Source organism: Ictalurus punctatus, chromosome 27, assembly GCF_001660625.3.
Source record: "Ictalurus punctatus breed USDA103 chromosome 27, Coco_2.0, whole genome shotgun sequence".
NCBI lineage: Eukaryota > Metazoa > Chordata > Actinopteri > Siluriformes > Ictaluridae > Ictalurus > Ictalurus punctatus.
The window spans coordinates 5,115,001-5,139,137 of NC_030442.2; the positions used below are offsets into that span (position 1 = coordinate 5,115,001).

Here is a 24,137-nt window from a genome sequence, read left to right on the forward strand (position 1 = left end):
CGTGTGCTATGCGTTATCACATACGACATGAGAATACCGTGTACTACCGTGTAGATTTTGACAGGTTTGTCTGTTGTTAAATAAATCAGGTTGAAAATGATAAGATTGAAATCCCACTCATGTGATGTGACTAAGGTGAGCTAGTTTACTAGCCGTGTTGGCTAATGTTAGTGAAAATAGGCTTATAGGGATGGCAAGATGACGTATTCATCTATTCCTCTACATCCATTTGAACATTTTAATGTAAATGAAAGTGGATAAACGTAACCCCGGCCATTTTGGGGGCGAATAAATCCAAATTAAACTCTTAATGGATTTTGTAAACATTTAAAAGGACGCGATTAGGAAAACCTCAGAAACCGTGCGTCAGATTCCTCTCAGCCTGCACCACAGAATTCCTTCACGAGCGCCGGACTGACCAATCACGGCACGTCAGGCACCTGTAGGGGCGGGGCTTTGGACGAAAATGCCGCGCTCAGCACAATAGGCGGCTGTGTGTGTGCGTGCGTGCGTGCGTGTGCGCGCGCTGCTTGTGCACAGGGAGGATGAGCATCCTTCTTTATGATGGCGCTAAATAAATCCCTGCACACGGAGTGAGTTTCACAGTAAAGCGAGGAGTCTCCGCTAAATCTGAATAAGCTTATGATGAGCTGAGGATGAGCAGGTGAGAATCTCTGTATTTATTATTATTATTATTATTATTATTATTATTATTAAATCTGCATTTCGATTAGCGAGTTCTGAGGCGCGGTGTATAATGTTCGTTAGCCTGTGTGACTATCACCTTACTCTTCATTATTATAAACACGGTTCTCTTTTTTGAGCGATTATCCTGAACGGTCACTGTGTGGTGTTTCTGTGTTAAACGTGTAACGGCATGTGACAGTACTGACAGCTTTAATGTTAAAGCAGCTCGCTCCTCTTTATAGGGATTAATTCAATAAAAACTCAGGACTGTGTTTAGTTGCTGTATTCTCATGGTTCAGTGTGATGCTGTGTGTGACATTAGGTGAGAATGAAGAACATTGTGAGGTATTGTGTGATGAGATGAGATGAGAGATGGCGTTATTCGAGGTTGCCAGGTTGAGTGACTGAGTCGCATCGTAGTCAAATAAAACCGCGTCAGGCTTTTTTTGAGAAAATCGTGGTGAAACTGGCAACCCTGCAGTCTGTTCCGCGTGCACCGTGATTTTGGCGCCTGCTGGCGGCTGAAGGCGGGAACCGCGCACGTCTGAGCTGCAGTGCGGATAAACGCAGAAGGATGCGCGCGGGTTACCTCACAGCGCACTGATGTGGCCCTTACCTCATGGACATTTGACATTTTCCTCAGTTCATTTCGAATCTTTGGACTATCTGGATTCAGGGTAAATATACTGTTGTGTATAACAGCGTTTAGTGTTTGGTTTGGTGTATAGTAGCATAAGGATATTTGTATTGTGAAGGTTGATATTAGGTTGTAAGCAGCCGTCTGTTGAGCTAGCTTAGCTACATGTAAGGTTTAAAAGTGTGAAAGAATTATTCACTGTGAACACTTTTACTTCTCTCACTCAGGTAAAGCACTGACCAGGTAAATGTGTCATTCTGAAGCATGTTAAGAACAGAGGTGTTAAACAGAACTGAGTATTCTCCTCTCTTCTTACACACTGAATTAAACTTACCAAGGCCTTGAATAATCAGGTTATGAGTAATGTGTGTTAAATTAATTGTAGTGATGGATAAAGTGTAAGGACCGCTGTGCTCCAGACATACTTCACTGTTTATCCAGAAAGCCTTTCATATAAAGTGCAGATGTGATTTTGACCCTAAAACAGTGTTGATGGTGGTCAGATCGTGTCTGAGGAGCGGCCGTGTCCCGATTGTGACTGTACAGAGGGAGCTGGCACAGGGTCACGTCCCAAATGAAGATTTCCAAGAAGCGGAAAGGACTGAGCCGCTGTAGTCCGTCTGCCAGGTGAGCTCAGGTAAAGGGGGACGTTGACATTCCTGATCTTACCACTTCTTATCATCCACGTCCCCCTTGTTCCAGTCCCCCTTGTCCCAGTCCCCTTAGCCCAGTCCCCTTAGCCCAGTCCCCTTGGTCTAGTCCCCTTAGCCCAGTCCCCTTAGCCCAGTCCCCTTGGCTATTTTAAAGGAAACCTATTATGCCCCTTTTTACGAGATGTAATATAAGTCTCACGGATCATTTATTACACCCTGCTGTAAATGCCCCTTTTTGTGTTAAGCAAAAACATTGTTTTTATATGTGTCTCTTTAACCGCAAATGAGCTGCTGGTCTCTGTGGGCTGTGCCTTTACAGCTCGTGCTTCGAATACTACGGCAGCGACAAATCAGGAGAAACAGTCTGATTGAGGCAGCTAGGCTTTAAGCATGCGTAATTTTGTCAGATGCTCCTGCGAATATGAGTGGGAACAGGATATGACATCATCTGTCAAAACTTTTGCTGCTTCGCACAAGTTGTTTTTATAATCTTTCAAAGCTGTGTTGTAAAGTACAGGATAGCTCGATGCTGCTAAAATTAGCGCTTCCATTTTTGAATTTCTTTTTTAATGAAAAAGGTCACGCAGTGGCGTCACGATCATCTGTTGGTCACATGTCTTCACGTGTTATGATTACGCAGGTCAGAGTTCAGCAAATTTGAACTTTCATCACGCAGCGTAGTATGAAAATTCGACGCATGAGCTTGCGTTTCCAGTCTGCCGTTTTCTGATGCGTTTGAATGTAAAAAAAGGAGTGTGTGGATTTTTACCGTTATAAGGTGGTTGTGGACACATACTGCCGACACACACTTATCTTCACACACCATGTAAAAGTGAATTTAGCATAATAGGTCTCCTTTAAGGGTGGGTCCATAACTCTGTTTCGGGTGAAATTGTTTAGATAAAACATCACATGGACATGACTATACTCCAGCAGCATACCAGCTTACCCAGAATGCAATGCTGCAGATTTACTGAAATATAGAAAATGTGCAGTGGAGCGTTCGGCTCTCTGAAACCTGGACTCGGACATACTCGGGCCCCCCCCGGTCCCATCCTGTTTGGATGGACGTTTGGAGAGGTGTGTGTGTGTGTTTCTGTGCTGCAGTGGATCACAACACAGTCTGGAAAACTCGGGAGCACCATGGCGTTCCAGTGGTGTTTGTAGGCAGCTACATCTTCCACTTCAGAGTGTAAAGAGTTGAGAGTGCAGTGTTCATCAGTCAGCTGTGAACATATTAAACACCGCTGCAGTTCACATCAACATCACTGATACCTGCTCAGGGGTTAGCTCCCCTTACACACTACACACTCAGTGCACACTTCTCAGGGCGGATTGGAGCACCGTGCTAGTGTATAAACGAAAGTGTAAATGCAGAGGTTTGTCTCCATGGCCTATTCACCAGGTTTTATTTATCACCTGTGTGTGTGTGTGTGTGTGTGTGTGTGTGTCTGTGACTGTGTTTGCAATCTGTGTTGTGTGTTCAGTTTAAAACAGTGACCTCTTGTGTTTTTATTTATTTTTGTGATGTGAAGCTGCAGTGTTGTGTTCTGTTCTGCACTCTCGCTTCGTGCTGTGTGCTGCTGCTTTATGTGTGTGCGTGTATTGTGTTTCTGTGGCTTCAATGACCTTTGACCTCTGCTTTTCACCGTGTGTGTGTGTGTGAGCTCGGCTGTGGGACGGTGAGTGCCCCCTGGGTGGTGTGATGAAGGGAGGAGTGTGTGTGTATCACCTCTCTTCTCTTGTGTGTTTGGCTTGTAGGCTGTCAGAGGAGGTCTGTGGCGTCGACTAGTTGGCTGGTGTTTGTGAGGTTTGGGAAGAGATTAATCATGATGGTGAGAGTTTCTCTTTGAAAGCGCACGTCCCCCTTAACACTGCCGGGTCTGAGCACAGCGTGGCTGCTGCAGCTTCCCTCCTCTCTGCCCTCAGCAGCTAACGAATGGATGCGCTTTACGCCACGCTGTCCTGCGCCGTGCCGCGCCACGCCGCATACACGAGAAAACCTCATAACATCACACTATTCGGCGTTCCCCTAGCAGACTCTTCAGAATATCAGCGTTCCAGACGAGGGCCCCTAGATAAGCAGCACGGTAAAGGCTGTTCCGTTTGGGAGGCTGCATTAAAAACAGTGCTGCATGTGACCTTCTCGAAGATGGCCATCCCATAATTCTAGTGATAAACAGAAGCATCCGAGGAACAGGTGCAGGTGTGAGTTACAGTTCTGAGATATTTGTGTACACCACCATGCTAACGGTTTGACAGCTAGCTAACAGGACTGGAATCCAAATGTGAATGAGATACATGCTAATGCTCACTAACACTGTTCTGCATGTGTATGACTGAGTTAGAGGAATTTTGTTTGTAGGCATGCGTATCGGTGTCGTATTTCCTGTTTCCTGTAGGTGTGTACTGGATATGCACCGTGTGGCTGGCCTGGCCTGCGTCGGTTAGCTACGCTAATCAACGCTAATCTGTGCACGGCCCTGCATGCAGTAGAGCATGGCCCAGTGTGATTCATGTGTGTGTGTGTGTGTGTGTGTGTGTGTGTGTGTGTGTTCTTGGTGGAGGACAGGTGAGTCGTGAGGTCACACAGGTAAGAATTGTGCAGAGTGTACGCAACATCTAACACACTCTCAGCACAGTGTCAACACTCAGAGGAACACTGAGGCCAGAAGTATCCACAAGTATTGGCACCCTCTACACCAACCATTAAAAGGACCACAGAACGCGCAGATCTGATTTGGTGTGTGTGTGTGTGTGTGTGCAGATTAATGGGTCGTTTAAGCTGGGGGCGGCCCGAGTGTTGTCAGGGTGGCAGTGTTTAGCTCCTGCACTGCAGGAAAACGACAACATGAACGGAGCGACTGAGACACAGGACATCCTCCCTCCCAACTGCATGGTGAAGGAGCGTTGGAAAGTGGTGGGTAAACACTCACGCATACACCAATCACTCCAAACACACTCCTTTTATTACATGTTCACTTCACACACCGGCTGTGTCCTAAATCACATCACACTACTATATTACAGTGTGCCACATGTTATTATCACACTTAACATTCCAGATTGCACACTACTGCACTACAGCGCATGCACCTGACCTGCTGGACTATTTTTAACACTGTTTAGTATGGTGATGGTATTTGATTTGATTTGGGACACAGCCAGGCATAAACTGGGACATGTTTGTTGTATCATTGTTTTTATAACGCCACCTCTTTATCCACACACACCTTATTGTTACATTCAGGTCTGTCTGGTGTTTCTCATGACTGACACACACACACACGCACGCACATCATACACATCACACTTCCTCATTCCATTACTTTAAATGTCCAACTGCTATAAAAGAAGGAAAAGAAGCCATCAGTTTAGGGCAGGTGTAAAACAATTGGCACCCAATTGTTGTGTGTGAACACAGATCAGTAGTGAGTACTGAGTCACAGCCTGCTGTGTGTTGTGTAGCTGAAGAAGATTGGTGGTGGAGGGTTCGGAGAGATCTACGAGGCTCTGGATCTGCTGACGAAGGAGAACGTGGCTCTGAAGGTGGAATCGGCTCAGCAGCCCAAACAGGTGCTGAAGATGGAGGTGGCAGTGCTGAAGAAACTGCAGGGTGAGAACAATATACATACACACACATACACATCACATAAAGGAACAAATCTGTGTGTGTGTATGTGTGTGTGCTAACAGGTACCACTCTGCCCATTCTTTCTCTCTCTCTCAGGTAAGAACCACGTGTGTAAGTTCATCGGCTGTGGGAGAAATGACAAGTTCAACTATGTGGTCATGCAGCTTCAGGTAAAGCGTATTCTCCGTGCCACCAAACACACACGCGCGCGCACACACACACACACACACACACACACACACACACACACACACACACACACATCACTGCAGTGTGCAGCTACTCAGGTGTGTAATTAGTGATCAACTTATGCAAATTCCTGCATTGATGATTGATTATAAATTAGGTACACCAGGACATACCTGTGATCTCAATGCTTATCATAACTTTGCACAGCTATGCTGAAGTGTGTGTGTTGAGCATCTGGGTGGTGTGTTTAGGGGCGGAACCTGGCAGATTTGAGGCGGAGTCAGCCGCGTGGAACCTTCACCATGAGCACAACGCTACGTCTGGGAAAACAGATCCTGGAGTCCATCGAGGCTATTCACTCTGTCGGCTTCCTGCACAGAGACATTAAACCGGTACACACACACAAACACGTGCACACACACACACACACGTGCACACACACACACACACGCGCACACACACGCACACACGCGCTGAGAGTAAACTTGGCTGTGCCCCACTCAGTGTGTAGGCTTCATATCTTTACACTGATCCTCACTATGAATGGGATAGTTGTTAAATATTATTTATTATCAGAAGAACATCAATATTTTTATGTTTTTAATATTACAGGAATATTATTAGCTGGTTAGCTAACTGCTCACATTAGTCACACAAGTGGTATTTCAGTCTCATCCTTATTTTCTCAACAGCCCAGCCTGTCAGAGCAGGAAGTTACCATGACAACCACCCCGTCTCTTCATCACTAACATTAGCTAAATTTGCTTAGGACACCAGTTCTGTGACCGAAATATTTCAGGTACATGTTGTCATTCTCTAGTCTGGGACGTGATTGGATTAAAGCCATGGAGTTTGTTTAGTTATATCACACACAGCTCACATGGAGTTTATTTAGTGCTGATCAGATAGCTCTGTCCGTCAGTTCCTGTTACATTCCACAACCTTGTACTGGACTGGGTGCTGAGGGGAAGAACACGGCTACAGGTTTCTTTGTGCAGTGCAATGGTAGTGTGTATTAATGATGGTGGGTGTGCATGTGTGTTTCAGTCAAATTTTGCCATGGGGAGACTGCCGTCCACGTACAGGAAGTGCTACATGCTGGACTTTGGGCTGGCGAGGCAGTACACCAACACTAACGGAGAAGTGAGGCCGGTACGTCCAGGCTTACAGCGATGCTTAAAAGTTTATGAGCCCTTTAGAATTTTCGACATTGCTGCATAAATATGACCTAAAACATCATCGGATTTTCATTTCCTCAATAAATAAATGACCAAGTAGAATATTTTTGTGTCATTTATTTAACAGGGTTTTCTTTATCTAATTTTAGGACTTGACTGAAAATCTGATGTTGTTTTCGGTCATATTTATGCAGATGTATAGACAATACTAAAGGGATCACAAACTTTCAAGCACCACTGTATACGCCACCTGATTCTCTTTCACTTACACCTAGAGAGAGAGAGAGAGATGTTCAGAAATATATTTTAAAAGTAATCTGAAAAAGAGTTAAAAGTCACATGTTTTGTGTTTAGGAAATTTAGTCTTATATGCTACCTGCTAATTAATCTAACAAACGTAAAGCTCTTTTCTCTCCCCCTCTCTCTCTCTCTCTCTCTCCCCCACTCCCCCCCCCCTCTCCCCCCCCCCCCTCTCTCTCTCCCTCCCCCTCCCTCTCACTCTCTCCCCCTCTCTCTCTCCCTCCCTCTGTCTCTCTCTTTCTCTCTTGCTCTCCCTCTCTCTCGCTCTCCCTCCATCCCTCTCTTTCTCTCTCTCGCTCTCTCTCTCTCCCTCCCCCTCCTCTCTCTCTCCCCCTCTCTCTCTCCTTCCCTCCCTCTTCCTCACTCTCCCTCTCTCTCTCTCTCTCTCGCTCTCTCTCTCTCTTTCACTGCGTCAGTACAGAGTTGCTGTGGATGTTTCTTTATTTAGCTCCACTCACACACAATCCCCCTTTGTGTGTGTGTGTGTGTGTGTCTGAGTGCAGCAGTTGAATATTTAATGCAGCTGAGTCAGAGAGGGTGCATTTTTCTCTCTGTTTAACTGAGAATCCACCCGGCTGTCGTTATCTGTGTTTCTAATCTAATTAACTTTGTGTTTTTGAGGGTTGGAAATGCAACATATAAAAATAAATTATTATTCTATACCACACTATTACACCCCTTCTGTCTGTCTGTTGATGCGTGTATCGAAATATCTGTATTTGTCTATAATGTCCCTTTTCTCTCTCACACACACACACACTCTCTCCCCCTCTCTCTGTATCTCTATCTCTCCATTTCTCTCTCTCTTTCTTTTGTTACTCTGCAGTAATAGTAGATCAGTGACCTTCAAGACGTTCAGTTTTGTCAGTCTTGATCCAGGATCAGTTTTCCTAGCACACAGCAACAGTGTGTGTGTGTGTGTGTGTATGTATGTATGTGTATGTGTGAGTGTGTGTGTGTGTGTGTGTGTGTGTGTGTATGTATGTGTATGTGTGAGTGTGTGTGTGTGTGTGTGTGTGTGTGTGTGTGTGTGTGTGTTGAATCTCACTCCTCAGGGATGTTTATTCATTCTTGAATGTGAATTTGTATCAGAGTATTTCTATAGTGTTTATTCATTACTATTGCGTTATTTCTGCTTGGATGAAGGTTATAGTGGGAGTGCATGACATGTGCGTGATGTTATTCCTTCAGTTATAATTATTTATTATGATTTGTATGCTTTACTGTATATTTATTATTTGTGTTGCAAGGTTTGCCTTCCTTTTGTTTTGTGTTTCACAGTATTTTGGAGTTTTAATTTCAGACATGCATGTGCAGCCCACAAACTCAGCCTGCTGCGTGCTATTGTGAGTTTATTCATATCTGTTTTGTCTCTCTGTTCCAACATCTCATCACATTCGCTGTGTTACTGGGGGTGCTGTTATACTTTTTACATACACCTCTATGTATTGGAGTTTTGGCTTGAGCTACACTGAGGGGCTCAGAGTTATGGGTTAAAACAATTTCTCCAGCATGTTAACACTATTATAATAATAAGTGGGTGTAATCTCACTGCTTTCACTTTCATTTAAACCGTTAGTGTGTGTTCTGTAGATTCGAGAGTGTGTGTGAGTGTGTGTGAGTGTGTGTGAGTGTGTGTGAGTGTGCTCTGTATGTTTGAGAGTAAAGCTGTGCATGTTGTGTAATAATGGTCCGTGTTTCTTTTCAGCCCAGAACCGTAGCTGGTTTCCGTGGCACAGTCCGGTACGCTTCCGTCAATGCTCACAAAAACAAGGTGTGTATGTGTGTGTATGTGTGTGTGTGTGTACCGGGGCAGATTTACCGAGACACACTCTGCAGGCCATCCCATAATAACACCATTCATCTATAATTATTTAAACCCAACACTCTGATCAAACTGTGATTAAAGGTGTTAAAGGTCATACACTTCTCATCATACTGACACCTGAATATCAGCACACACACACCTTAGCGAAATGTAAATATATGCAATCGAATGGAATGTTCTGACATTCTGAAAGTGATGTCATTTCCTGTTCATCAGGAAATGGGTCGCCATGACGACTTGTGGTCTCTGTTCTACATGTTGGTTGAGTTTGCGGTTGGTCAGCTGCCCTGGAGAAAGATCAAAGACAAGGTATTGGTACTGTTCGCGTGCGCACACACACAGACTCACATATCCCGTGTACACTAGGGATGTCACAATACCAAAAATCTAGTAGTCAGTACCAATACCACCAAAAGTACACGATACTCGATACCAAAGTCGATACCACGATGTGGTTTAAAATTTTATATATATATATATATATATATATATATATATATATATATATATATATATATATATATATATATATATATATATATAAATTAAATTAAAAACTCCAGGAGGATATCCTCCTCTGGCTGATAATGGCAAAAAGAGAGAGAGAGTGATATTTTAATTATCAAACACTGTCTGACAATAACTAATAACAAGTGCTAAGGTGCACTCCTAAACGCGCGCACACACAAGCACACCCCTTATACTCTGAATGCAAGCATTAGTTTAAATTCACTGATATGGTGGCAGGCCAAAACGATTTATTAAAAACATGAACACTTCAATAATCATTAGTGACATTACTACATTTAGCTGGTTTCACGGCCACAATGCCAGCTGCCTCAAACAAACATAATATAGGACCCGTCTTTCAGGTGCTTCGCCAAATTTCAGGTATTTCCTCGCTTTGTTTGAAATGAACGATACAATCGGTTGCACACCGGCAACCGCTAAACTTGTTAAGCTTAGCTAATCTTCTGTAGTTGTTCCCGTGTGCTTGTAGCCGTTCTTCTTCACCATTTGTGGACAACTAAAACACTTGCGCGTATTTGCTGCCCCCTTCAGGTCCGGAAGAATTGCAACCCCGGTACATTCATTAGAAACGGTACTAATGGTACTGCAGAAAAACAAGTATCATCACGTTTTAACAGTCTTGGTACCGACTTGGTACCGAAGTATCGGTTCTCGTGACATCCCTAATGTACACACAGTGATGATGGAATGTGTTAGAAGAGAATGAAACACCACTATGGGCAACACACTGGAATACAGCTGCAGGTACATGGTGCAATGTGTTGTGTAATTACGCGTGTGTGTGCGTGTGTGTGTGTGTGTGTGTGTGTGTGTGTGTGGGTAGGAGCAGGTGGGTCAGGTAAAGGAGCGTTATGATCACAGGATGCTGCTGAAGCACATGCCCTCTGAGTTCAACATCTTCCTTGAGCACATTTTAAGCCTGGACTACTATACTAAGCCTGACTATCAGGTACAGACACACATACACACACACACACACACACACACACACAGACCCCGCTCCTGACACAGGTTGGGTATGCTCAGTCTTCTGTCCACAGGGTTCCAGTGGGTCATGAAATGTCTATAATGTCATGGAAATTTAATAAAGTCTGTTCCAGTCATGGAAAGTCAGGGAATTTTATCATTTTGGGGTTGAAGTCAGGAAATATCAGGGAATTTTGTTTGTAAATTTTTCAAATGTATTAGCTAAAATGTGATATATGTATGTGTGTGTGTGTATATACACACAGTATCTCACAAAAGTGAGTACACCCCTCACATTTTTGTAAATATTTGATTATACATTTTCATGTGACAACACTGAAGAAATGACACTTTGCTACAATGTAAAGTAGTGAGTGTACAGCTTGTGAAACAGTGTAAATTTGCCGTCCCCTCAAAATAACTCAACACACAGCCATTAATGTCTAAACCGCTGGCAACAAAAGTGAGTACACCCCTAAGTGAAAATGTCCAAATTGGGCCCAAAGTGTCAATATTTTGTGCGGCCACATTTATTTTCCAGCACTGCCTTAACCCTCTTGGGCATGGAGTTCACCAGAGCTTCACAGGTTGCCACTGGAGTCCTCTTCCACTCCTCCATGATGACATCACGGAGTTGATGGATGTTAGAGACCTTGTGCTCCTCTACCTTCCGTTTGAGGATGCTCCACAGATGCTCAATAGGGTTTAGTCCATCACCTTCACCCTCAGCTTCTTTAGCAAGGCAGTGGTCGTCTTGGAGGTGAGTTTGGGGTCATTATCATGCTGGAATACTGCCCTGTGGCCCAGTCTCCGAAGGGAGGGGATCATGCTCTGCTTCAGTATGTCACAGTACATATTGGCATTCATGGTTCCCTCAATGAACTGTAGCTCCCCAGTGCCGGCAGCACTCATGCAGCCCCAGACCATGACACTCCCACCACCATGCTTGACTGTAGGCAAGACACACTTGTCTTTGTACTCCTCACCTGGTTGCCGCCAGACACGCTTAACACCATCTGAACCAAATAAGGTTATCTTGGTCTCATCAGACCCCAGGACATGGTTCCAGTAATCCATGTCCTTAGTCTGCTTGTCTTCAGCAAACTGTTTGCGGGCTTTCTTGTGCATCATCTTTAGAAGAGGCTTCCTTCTGGGACGACAGCCATGCAGACCAATTTGTTGCAGTGTGCGGTTTATGGTCCGAGCACTGACAGGCTGACCCCCCACCCCTTCAACCTCTGCAGCAATGCTGGCAGCACTCATACGTCTATTTCCCAAACACAACCTCTGGATACAACGCTGTGCACGTGCACTCAACTTCTTTGGTCGACCATGGCGAGGCCTGTTCTGAGTGGAACCTGTCCTGTTAAACCGCTGTATGGTCTTGGCCACCGTGCTGCAGCTCAGTGTCAGGGTCTTGGCAATCTTCTTATAGCCTAGGCCATCTTTATGTAGAGCAACAATTCTTTTTTTCAGATCCTCAGAGAGTTCTTTGCCATGAGGTGCCATGTTGAACTTCCAGTGACCAGTATGAGGGAGTGTGAGAGTGATGACACCAAATTTAACACATCTGCTCCCCATTCACACCTGAGACCTTGTAACACTAACAAGTCACATGACACCGGGGAGGGAAAATGGCTAATTGGGCCCAATTTGGACATTTTCACTTAGGGGTGTACTCACTTTTATTGCCAGCGGTTGAGACATTAATGGCTGTGTGAGTTATTTTGGGGGAACAGCAAATTTACACTGTTTCACAAGCTGTACACTCACTACTTTACATTGTAGCAAAGTGTCATTTCTTCAGTGTTGTTACATGAAACGATATAATCAAATATTTACAAAAATGTGAGGGGTGTACTCACTTTTGTGAGATACTGTGTGTATATATATATATATATATATATATATATATATATATATATATATGTATATGTGTGTGTATGTATGTGTGTGTGTGCGTGTGTGTATATGTGTGTGTGTGTGTGTGTTCAGACCGGAGCGATGGAGTTGATGCGCACGCCGCTGCTAGTTCACTCAATGGCTAAACTCTTCGTCAGATTCTCCGCAGCGGCTCCACTGCATATATATATATATATATATATATATATATATATATATATTCCCAGTCTTTTATTATTTTTTTTTATTTCTTTATTTTATTTTTTTACAGTGTGCTCATTTGCTGAATGTGACGCGGTGTTATGGGTTAAAAATGTACTTAAAATGGCTTACGGAAGCTTGTAAATGAATTGATTTTATTTCCACTAAAGAAATATATTTTGTTTTATTAGGAGCATTTTATTTATGTTTATTTAAGTACATGTTCTTTTTAAGCAATGAAAACTAAGTTTTCCACTGAAAATGTCTGTTAACCAATAAATCGAGCTTACAGATTTAATGGGTTAAAATAGTTAGCTTTTTTTCTGCTCAGTACCCAGGCAATACATTGTACCATTCTTCGTACAGTAGGTCATGGGAATTCAAGATTTTGGTCAGGGAAAGTCAGGGAAAAGTCATGGAATTTTACATCTGACTTGGAGTGGGAACCCTGTGTCCAGTCTCCTGTCATGGGCAAAAGATGTTTATGAAGCTGTGTGTGTGTGTGTGTGTGTGTGTGTGTGTGTGTGTGTGTGCAGTTGCTGATGTCAGTGTTTGAAAACAGTATGAAGGAGCGCATCATCATGGAGAACGAGCTGTATGACTGGGAGAAGAGCAGCACAGAGTCCATGCTGTCCACCAACACACATTCAACACAGCAACACACACGGCCTACTGCAGCCATGGCCAGGTAAAACACACACACACACACACACACTATACTGCTTCAGCACAGCAAAAGTGCATAAAATATATTTATAATGTTCTCACTTACAGTACTGTGAAAAATTTCTGATTTCTTCTGTGTTTGTGTAGATCTCATCCTAAATTGTTTCATAAATTAAAACAAATTAAGATGAAACAAAGGCAACTTGAGTGAACACACAATACAGTTTTTAAATGATAATGTTATTTATTGAAGCAAAAAAGTTATATAATACCAACTGGGCCTGTGTGAAAATGTATTTGCCCCCGTAGTCTAATTCCCCAAATCTACGAAACTGCATCCATAATGGGGTTCAGCTGGACTAGACACAACCAGGCCTGATTACTGCAAACCCTGTTCAATCAAATCAACACTTAAATAGAACTTTCTTATCAGCATGAAGTTGGTTAAAAGGTCTTACTCAGTAACACACTATGCCAAAGCTGAAAGACGTTCCAGAAATGATGAGGAAAAAGGTGATTGAAATACATCAGTCTGGGAAGGGTTACAAAGCTATTTCAAAGGATGTGGGACCAAAGAACCACCATTATCTCCAAATGGAAAAACTCTGCACAGTAGTGAACCTTCCCAGAAGTGGCCGACCTTCCAACATTCCTCCAAGAGCACAGCGACGACTCATCCAGGAAGTCACAGAAGAGCCAAGGACAACATCAAAGGACCTACAGGCCTCTCTCACATCAATAAAGTTCACTGTTCATGACTGCATTATCAGAAAGACACTGGGGGAAAATGGCATCCATGGAAGAGTGGTGAGGTGAAAACCACTACTAACCCAGAAGAACATTAAGCCTTGTCTGAATTTTGCCAAAACACACCTTGATGATCCTCAAACCTTTTGATCTGTGGACTGATGAGTGGAAAGTGGAACTGTTTGGAAGACAGGGGTCCCGTTACATCTGGTGTAAACCAAACACTGAATTCCACAAAAAGAACATCTACGGTCAAGCATGGTGGTGGCAGTGTGATGGTGTGGGGATGATTTGCTGCTTCAGAGCCTGGGCAACTGGCAGTAATTGAGGGAAACATGAATTCTGCTCTGTACCAAAAAATCCTAAAGGAGAATGTCCGGTCTTCAGTCCCTGAGTTTAAACTCAAGCGCAACTGAATTATGCAGCAAGACAACGATCCAAAACACAGGAGTAAGTCCTAGTCCTAGAACTAAGTGAAAGACTGATCTCCAGTTATCAGAAGTGTTTGGTTGCAGTTGTTGCTGCTAAAGGTGGCACAACCAGATTTTAAATTTAAGGGGGCAATTAGTTTTTCACATGGGTGTAGGTGTTTGTGTCAATAAAAAAAGGTTGCCTTTGTTTTAAGTTGTATTTTGTTTGAAGAAATAAACTATTTAGTATGAAAGATGCATAAAAACGGATGAAATCAGGATGAGGCAAATACTTTTTCAGAGCACTGTACTTCTCTTTTAAAAAAAAAAAAAAAAAAAACAAGCCCACAGTTTTTTTTGTTTTTTTTTGTCTCAGAATTATTTGAAGGAATATTTTTTATAATGAAATGAACCTGTACTGTTATGAGTCATCTTCTCCATCATCACTATGAATTATGGGTCTTTCAGTTTGTTGTAGTGAGGAGTTAGTGCTGAACGAATATGAGTTCTGACCCACATCTTTAACCTTCAGAGTGCTAAACGTGAGCCCGGTCCCAGGGGACCTGCAGAGAGAGAACACAGATGATGTTCTGCAAGATGAGCACCTGAGCGATCAGGAGAACGCCCCGCCAAATCCTGCACCTGCGACTGCAGAGAACAGTCCAGCACCCCCTGATGGAGACGAGTGGGACAGCACTGACATCAACCGCAACAAATTGAGAATTAGCCTGGGAAAGGTAACACACACACATTTATATTTTTATATATATATATATATATATATATATATATATATATATATATATATATATATATGCCATTGTGAGTGTTTGTGTTCATTATGGTAGATCAAATTATTTGGAGGCGTGTCTGTAAGAGTGGTGTGTGTGTGTGTGTGTGTGTGTTTTTGACTTGCTCAGGAGGAGGAGGGTATCCGAGGGGTGTGTCCTGTCTCACCACAGAGAGGAGGGGGAGGGGCGGAGTCTCCCAGCGCACACATGCGCTCTCTCAGGTGAGGTGTGAACAGGTACAGCATTGGTGTCTTGTCCTTGGTGGTGGTGTGGAATAAAGAAGTGCGCTCATGCTTCCCTCCTGCTGTAATTTATCTTTCATTTAGCTCCAAGAATAATATAATGTTTATTGAATACTGTGATGTAATGAGTTTATTAATGGGGGGTGTGTGTGGATGGGTGTGGGTGTTTAACATTGTTCTTCAGGTCACGGATGGACGCTCTCGGCTCTCCGTCCCGCCATCTTTATTCCTCACAGCCAGCGCAGATGTTGTCCGTTGATGGTTGTCGTGGAGACCGCTGCCGCAACGACGGCTCTGAGGCACACAGCAACGCCTTCATCCGGTCCGTGCCTCTAGCCGAGGAGGAGGACTTTGACAGCAAGGAGTGGGTCATCATCGACAAAGAGGCGGAGCTCAGGGACTTCCAGCATCGCCCACTAGGGGCGGAGCCCACTACATCCGGAACTACGGACGATGAGCCGGAGGAGCTCCGCCCACTGGAGGAACAGGCTACACGGCCCAGACTGAACGCTAGAGTCTTAGCCGAGGGGGAGATGGCAAAGCGGAGTGGGCGGGGCCAGCCTACAGACAGTCCTGCACCGTCGCCGTGTCACTCGGGACGAGCCAGACGGAGAGAGTCCGATCCGAATACACCTCACAGACCGGTACGAGATCACACCCACCTGATCGGTGCTTAGGAGGGACGTTAGGCTTCATCCCAAATGCTGCAACTTGTGTCCAGTTTTTAATAAATAATGAATTGTAGCGTTTGGGGCGGGGCCTAAACACCACAATATTTAAGTTCACTCCACATATCACACTGGATGCTGCTGATTAATGTAAATAAATTTAATAAATACCATGAAGACATGAATTTGCGACTCTTGAAAGTGTGAGTGATAGAAAACGAGCCATGCTTTAGTTATTAATAGAGTGTTCACACTCACAGAGAGGAAACACCTCAGGTGTGAGCACGAGAGGAAACGCCTCAGGTATGTGAGCTGTGCTACAGCAGTAGCATGGCGTTACAGATATATCTACACTGTATCCTCACTGCTGTTAAAAACACACTCAACCATCACAGCACTTCAGAGAACCTCACTTCATCCTGAATTCATAAAACACTGCACAAAAATACTGCTCCTACTTACACACCCTTCTTTCTGAATAGGACACAACCAGGTTAACATTGTGCTACACAACACTGATCATCACTACTCAACACTGATCATCACTACTCAACACTGATCATCACTGCTCAACACTGATCATCACTACACAACACTGATCATCACTACTCAACACTGATCATCACTACACAACACTGATCATCACTACTCAACACTGATCATCACTACACAACACTGATCATCACTACTCAACACTGATCATCACTACTCAACACTGATCATCACTACACAACACTGATCATCACTACTCAACACTGATCATCACTACTCAACACTGATCATCACTGCTCAACACTGATCATCACTACACAACACTGATCATCACTACTCAACACTGATCATCACTACACAACACTGATCATCACTACTCAACACTGATCATCACTGCTCAACACTGATCATCACTACTCAACACTGATCATCACTACTCAACACTGACTATTGCACACAACACTGATCATCACTACACAACACTGACTATCACTACACAACACTGACTATTGCTACGCACACAACACTGACCATCACTACACAACACTGACTATCACTATACAACACTGACTATCGCTACGCACACAACACTGACTATCACTACACAACACTGACTATCGCTACACAACACTGACTATTGCTACACAACACTAACTATCGCTACTCAACACTGGCTACCGCACACAACACTGACTATCGCTACTCAACACTGACCATCACTACACAACACTGACCATCACTACACAACACTGACTATCGCTACTCAACACTGGCTACCGCACACAACACTGACTATCGCTACTCAACACTGACCATCACTACACAACACTGACCATCACTACACAACACTGACTATCGCTAGGCACACAACACTGACTATTGCTACACAACACTGACTACCGCAACACAACACTGACTACCGCTACTCAACACTGACTATCGCTACTCAACACTGACTATCACTACACAACACTGATTTTCACTACACACCACTGATCATCACTACTCAATACTGACTATTGCTACTCAACACTGACTATCGCTACACAACACTGACTATCACTACACACACACACACAACACTGACTATCGCAACACAACACTGACTGACACAACACTGACTATCGCTACGCACACAACACTGACTGTCACACACAACACTGACTGTTGCTATGCACACAACTACACACACAACACTGACTATCAGTATCTTTCTCATTTGTAGGTGGCTTTGGATAAAAGCGTCTGCTAAGTGAATAAATGTAAATGTATCACACACAACACTGACTATCACTACACACCACTGACCATCACTACACACCACTGATTATCACTACACACCACTGACTATCACTACACACCACTGACTATCACTACACTACACACCACTGACTATCACTACACTACACACCACTGACTATCACTACACACCACTGACTATTGCTACACACCACTGACTATCGCTACACAACACTGACTATCACTACACTACACACCACTGACTATCACCTCACTACACACCACTGACTATCACTACACACCACTGACTATTGCTACACAACACTGACTATCGCTACACAACACTGACTATCGCACACAACACTGACTGTCGCACACAACACTGACTGTCGCACACAACACTGACTATCGCAACACAACACTGACTATCACTACACAACACTGATTATCACTACAGAACACTGTCTATCACTACACACCACTGTCTATCACTACACAACACTGATCATCACTACACTACACAACACTGATTATCACTACACACCACTGACTATTGCTACACAACACTGACTATCGCTACACAACACTGACTATCGCTACACAACACTATCGCACACAACACTGACTATCGCAACACAATACTGACTATCACTACACACCACTGACTATCACTACAGCACACTGACTATCACTACACACCACTGACTATCCTAGTGCTAATCAGAGCTGCTGACTGGGTCATACACTTTACATACTCTCGCTCTCTCAGTTCAGTTCACAGAGTGCTTTATTGGCGTGACTGTTTTAACAAGTTTGCCAAAGCAAATTAATACAGAAGTTATATATACAATCATAGACTGTAAAAAAAAGAAAGAAGACGCAACTTCACTCTCTTTCATTGTAGAAAGGTGAAGCCGCCAATGTCCCAATATGATGCTGACATCTGAGTCTGAGTCTGCGCAGTAGTGAACTCTGACTCCGAGTCTGCGCAGTAGTGAGCGTGAACTGGAGTCGCTGTATCAAGGTCCCGTCCACACTCCCACAGATTCAGTCGCAAGTACACACCCCTGACCTTTTCAACTCCTTATGTCAGTGTGGAATAAACAGTTATGGAAATTAAAGTTAAAGCTCCAATCTCCGCCTGAAGATGCTGAAAAAAGTCCGTTGGTGCCTCAGTGACTACTTCGCTCAGAGAAGCTGTCAATCACACAGCTGTCAATCACAATCAAGATGACATCACACCCCCGTTTTTATAGCATCAAATAACTAAAATCAAACTTATTTTAAAAAATGAACACTTGAACTTACATCAGCGTGATTAAAACTACCTACACTGAAAGAAACCCTCTTTGGAAAAAAAAATTTGAAGTGTAATTTGATTGTTTGTTTAGTTTGTCTTGCATCCCATTAGATTACATGGAGAGGGGGCGGGGTTTATGACCTATACTGAATCCAGCCACCTGTCGGTGATCAAAAAGTTTTGGCTTCACTTCTCAGGACTTGTGCAGCACACTTGATAGAAAAATAGTGAATAATAAACATGAATAAACTTTAATTAAATTAACAGATGTATTATAGGAAGATATGCAGAATTTGATTAATTTAAATAAATACACACATACACATGTATGAACTATTATAATAGACAGTGTTAGGATTAGATTTGATTAGATTAGAGGTGGTTTGTGTGTTGTGTACGATGAAGAATGGATATTAGCTGCACTTCCTTCATGTTTCTCTAAAACACAGCTGAGTTTGTGCTCAAGTCTCAGAGAGGAGAAGTTTGGGATGATGGATGTGAGTTTACGGTAATGTTCCTGTCTGATGCGGATATATTTTGGACAAATCAGAGTGAAGTGCGTCTCTGTTTCTACTTCCTGTAGCTCACAGTTTTTACAGAGTCTTTCTTCTCCGAGCTTATAGGTTTTAGTGTCTTCCTTTTTCAATTTCTAAATTGTGATTACCCGCTCTATATTTATTCAGAATTTGTCTTTCGCTCAGCTTCTTGTTCTTCAGATATTCAGATAATCAGATTCCTCTGTTTAGAGGTGTGTACAGTTTGGGATTTCATTTAGTTTTTCCATTGTTCAGTGTACATGTTCTTTACATTTGTTTCAAATGTATTCGGTCTGGATTTGGGGGAGCTCGGGTGTGTGTCCTGGTGCGAGTCCGGGTGCGAGTGTGTTTGGGTGAGTGTGTGTTGGGTTTTGGCTCAGGTTGGAGCATGTGTTGTTATCTGACTCGGGATGAGTTTCTGTGGACAGGGGGTTAGTGAGGAGAGCTCTGTACTTTCTCTTTCATGATCTGATTCTCTCTCTGTCTCTGTCTTGTGTGTGTGTGTGTGTGAGTGAGAGTGAGAATGATAATGAGAGAGAGAGAGAGACGTTCAAGTTCACTTGTTATTTTATGACCCTTTTTGGTTTCCATCGCTTCACTGAAACAAAACATGTTAAATTCCTCACTGCTTACAGTGTGAGTTACTGAGAGTGTGTGTGTGTGTGTGTGTGCGTGTGCATGTATGTGTGTGTGAGATTTATCAAGCTGCCGGTCACTAACATTATTAATGTTATAAATGTATTATTGATGTAATTGTATTTGTCTTTTTGCCGGAGTGTGCTAACAGTTTTAACTCTGTTGTACCCTACCTGTATTCTGACAAATCCCGCCTCCTGTACTGTAATTAGTCCCACCTCCTGTGTCAGGATTGGCTCACCTGCCCTCTGCTGATTGGACATTTGAGAAATTAGTCTGTGGAAAATGGAGGAGAATAGCCCGCAATATATTTGTCAGAATACAGATGAAGGACATGACCAGTCACTGATGTCCACAGCGTTGCTATGGTAACTATGGTGCTATCAAAGACTTTTCAACCATCGGTTTTACTAGACCCAACTAATCCTGTTCAGTTCTGAACACACACGCACACACACACACGTTTATGCATCTGCGTGTTACTTGGTGATGTTTTATGTTTTTGGAAATGTACATTTTGTTTATTTGGTGCCACAGTGAGTCATTTTCAGTGCTGGAAGTAATGGCACCCAAATTCCCAAGATCTTGTCTTTTAAACTTCATGTTTTTACCTTTTTACTATCATCACTCTTTCATTTCTGAATTTAAGTGCACACGTCCCAGCACTCCCAGTGTTCCCAGCACTCCCAGCGTTCCCAGCACTCCTGTTTTTGTGTAAGAGCAGGGTGTCTGCAGGTCCTGACTAATCTCCACTAATCCCAGTCCCATTTTACATGTGTGGTGTGATGGAATGGAGTTACTCTTACCACCCTGAAGTTGATTACTTTTCTCTAACAGCACAGCCCCAAGTGTTTTATTCTTCTTACACCACAGCAGTTTACCAACAGCTACATTTTTTTTATTTAGTAAGAAATGACACGTCATATTTTGAACTATTTATCGTTACATTAAATGTTTGGAACGTCTGTGACATGCTTCACCACATCAACAATGACATGTTTTTTAATCTGTTTATTATTATTACTACTATTATTACTATTATTATTATTATTATTATTATAACGTATAAGAACAAGCGCATTAATATAAGCCTGCACTAATGTCAGAGCTGCTGTTATAGAGAATTAATCACCACCTTCTGACCAATCACAGTCCAGAACTCAGCAGTGCCGTGGTGATAAAATTGAGTGTCATGTTAAAGTATTAAATGCAGATACCTGCAGACACCCTGAAGACTCAGATCCTCGCATCATTTACGTTTTTTCCCCAGCAGTCTCTTTCCTTCTTTGCGTAACCGCGTCTTTTTATCACTCAAACGTTTGCCGTTATTTCCCCGAGGAGAAACGTGGGCACGTGGATCAGCACACGAGGAGAAAACAGGTGTTTGGGGTAAGCACAGTTTAGGATCGTCACCTTCTCTCTGTATCATCATCATCATCATCATCTCACTGTTACTGCTTTATTTATTTTACTCATCGTTTTCCCATCTTTAATCCTGTGTGTGTGTGTGTGTGTGTGTGTGTGTGTGGTCACAGTGACGGTTCTCACACAGTATCGATTAGCAAGACTGAGAAATAAAGAACCCAGCTGCATCCTTCAGACTCATTGTGTTGTACGTGTGCAGGTTTGAAACAGACAGAACATTTAATTCTGGTAATCTTCTCCACGAAAAGAGAGAGAGCGCTCCTCTCTGGTCTGAGTGTTCGTCTCTCCTTACTGCATGTGTTTCACGACTGACGTGTTGTCACCTCCAGGCATGTGCCGATCATACCTTTTTAATATCTCCGTATCAGTGTGAGACTTTAGCCCCACTACACGTGCGGCGGATTGGTCACGTGTCCCAAATGAACGCAGTGACTCTGTCCCAGGTTCCCCAGAGTCTCAGTTGTAAAGATGACACTATGTAATTTAGCCTATAAATGAATAAAAACCTGTCCTAGGCTTTAAGAAGTCAGATGTTTACTCTACGTTCACACGAGCGAGTGACCCGCTGAGCGTTCCTGTTCTCCTGTATGTGTACGACACGCAAATCCAAAGATTCGTCTCGAACCATTCCTGTGGCACGTGTGGTCCGACGTTTCTTCAGTTTCCCGCTCACAACTTTAGTTCCTACCTTCAGGAACAGGACGTGCTGAGGTTTAGAGGCGTTCATGTTAAAATACCTTTAATATAACTGATTATCGGCACATGGCTGGACGTAATACACTCTTCTCCAATAATCTTTGTTTTAATCTCTCTCTCTCTCTCTCTCTCTCTCTCTCTCTCTCTCTCACTCAGATGGATGAGGACAGACCCCCGTCTCCTCGTCCCAATCAGCTTCGCCGTCTCGCCTCCTACGTCTTCTCATCCTCCACTCTGGAGACCGAGGAGTATCCGCACTCATCTTTCATCCAGCGCAGTCGCTCCGCAGAGAGCAGCCCAGCTCACGCCAACCAGCGGCTCCGTCCCGGGATGCCCCGCCCACATTCTGGCATGCTCCGCCCACAACGTCACTCCGCCCTCTCCCCACGCGCTCACATCCAGCACATCCTCGCCAAACTGATGCACAAGAACAGCTGAGAGCACACACACCTCACACACACACCTCACATACCTCACACACATGCTTTACACATGCCTCCACAGTGTGCATGTGTGTATGTGTTCCTACTGATGCAATAAACTCACGGGCTGGTGTGTGTGTGTGTGTGTGTGTGGGAAATTCATGATCATTTGGTGTTCACACTGGACCCGTTTCCTGCTATCAGTACTGTATAATGTCTTAAATGTTGAGTGTTTGTGCAGCAGCAGAGGGGCTGTGTTCAGTAGCCTGATTTCTGCATGTTATTGTTTGTGAGGAGGAAAAGAGTTGAGCACACCAGAGCTGCTGAGTTTTTTTTTTATGTAGAGATTTTATTTATGTATCATTTTAAAATTAACTCTCAGCTTTTTTATCTGCTTCTTTGCACTTTAGAAATACAGAGTTACATTATAACATTGATTTTTAAAGCACCGAGTGATACCATTGACCTTTAAAGGTGCGCTAAGTGAGATCACTGACCTTCAAACGGTGCTATCACTGACCTTTAAAGAGGTTCTAAGCGATACCACTGACCTTTAAAGGGGCGCTAAGTGATACCACTGACCTTTAAAGGTGCGCTAAGTGATACCACTGACCTTTAAAGGTGCGCTAAGTGATACCACTGACCTTTAAAGGTGTGCTAAGTGATACCACTGACCTTTAAAGGGGCGCTAAGTGATACCAGTGACCTTTAAAGGGCCGATAAGTGATATCTCTGATTTTTAAAGTGATATTTATGATCACTAAGATTGTGCTAAGGGATAGCAGTAATCTTGAAAGGTGCACTAGGTAATTTTGCCGTCTTTTATTTCCACATAATGTACTCACACATATTGATTGATTGTGTCACACATGTTAATTTAATAGGACTTTGTCTTAATTGTGAGGCGTAGTTGAAGTTGTGTATGGTGTAGCTGTGCTGTGTAGCGCCCGGTGTGTTTCGCTGTAGGCTAACGCAGTTTGCATTTCAGAATATAAACCCAGTTATCGCTTGATCTATAGGTGCTCTGCTTCACAAAGAGAAATATGCAAATGAGATGATTTAAATGTGATATCCAAAGTCATGACGTCACTAACATGCTGTGAAATGACCTAATCATTTCACATTGTGTGATTAGCACTGGTTTACTGGGGGGCAGGGCTA

The 24,137-nt window shown here is 43.4% G+C and overlaps 1 protein-coding gene across 1 annotated transcript in view; it reads left to right on the forward strand.

Annotated features, from left to right (window-relative positions):
- Positions 1–3,916: 3,916 nt before the first annotated feature.
- The window catches only part of ttbk1a (tau tubulin kinase 1a), a 31,386-nt gene continuing 11,165 nt past the window's right edge, over positions 3,917–24,137 (forward strand). The window contains exons 1-14 of the mRNA XM_053676458.1: positions 3,917–4,067; positions 4,380–4,423; positions 4,745–4,897; positions 5,446–5,593; positions 5,708–5,781; positions 6,052–6,192; positions 6,848–6,952; positions 8,987–9,052; positions 9,323–9,415; positions 10,461–10,586; positions 13,243–13,394; positions 15,062–15,266; positions 15,450–15,541; positions 15,747–16,206. Coding sequence (XP_053532433.1) covers positions 3,917–4,067; positions 4,380–4,423; positions 4,745–4,897; positions 5,446–5,593; positions 5,708–5,781; positions 6,052–6,192; positions 6,848–6,952; positions 8,987–9,052; positions 9,323–9,415; positions 10,461–10,586; positions 13,243–13,394; positions 15,062–15,266; positions 15,450–15,541; positions 15,747–16,206 — 2,010 coding nt within the window. The remainder of the gene's footprint in view (positions 4,068–4,379; positions 4,424–4,744; positions 4,898–5,445; positions 5,594–5,707; positions 5,782–6,051; positions 6,193–6,847; positions 6,953–8,986; positions 9,053–9,322; positions 9,416–10,460; positions 10,587–13,242; positions 13,395–15,061; positions 15,267–15,449; positions 15,542–15,746; positions 16,207–24,137) is intronic.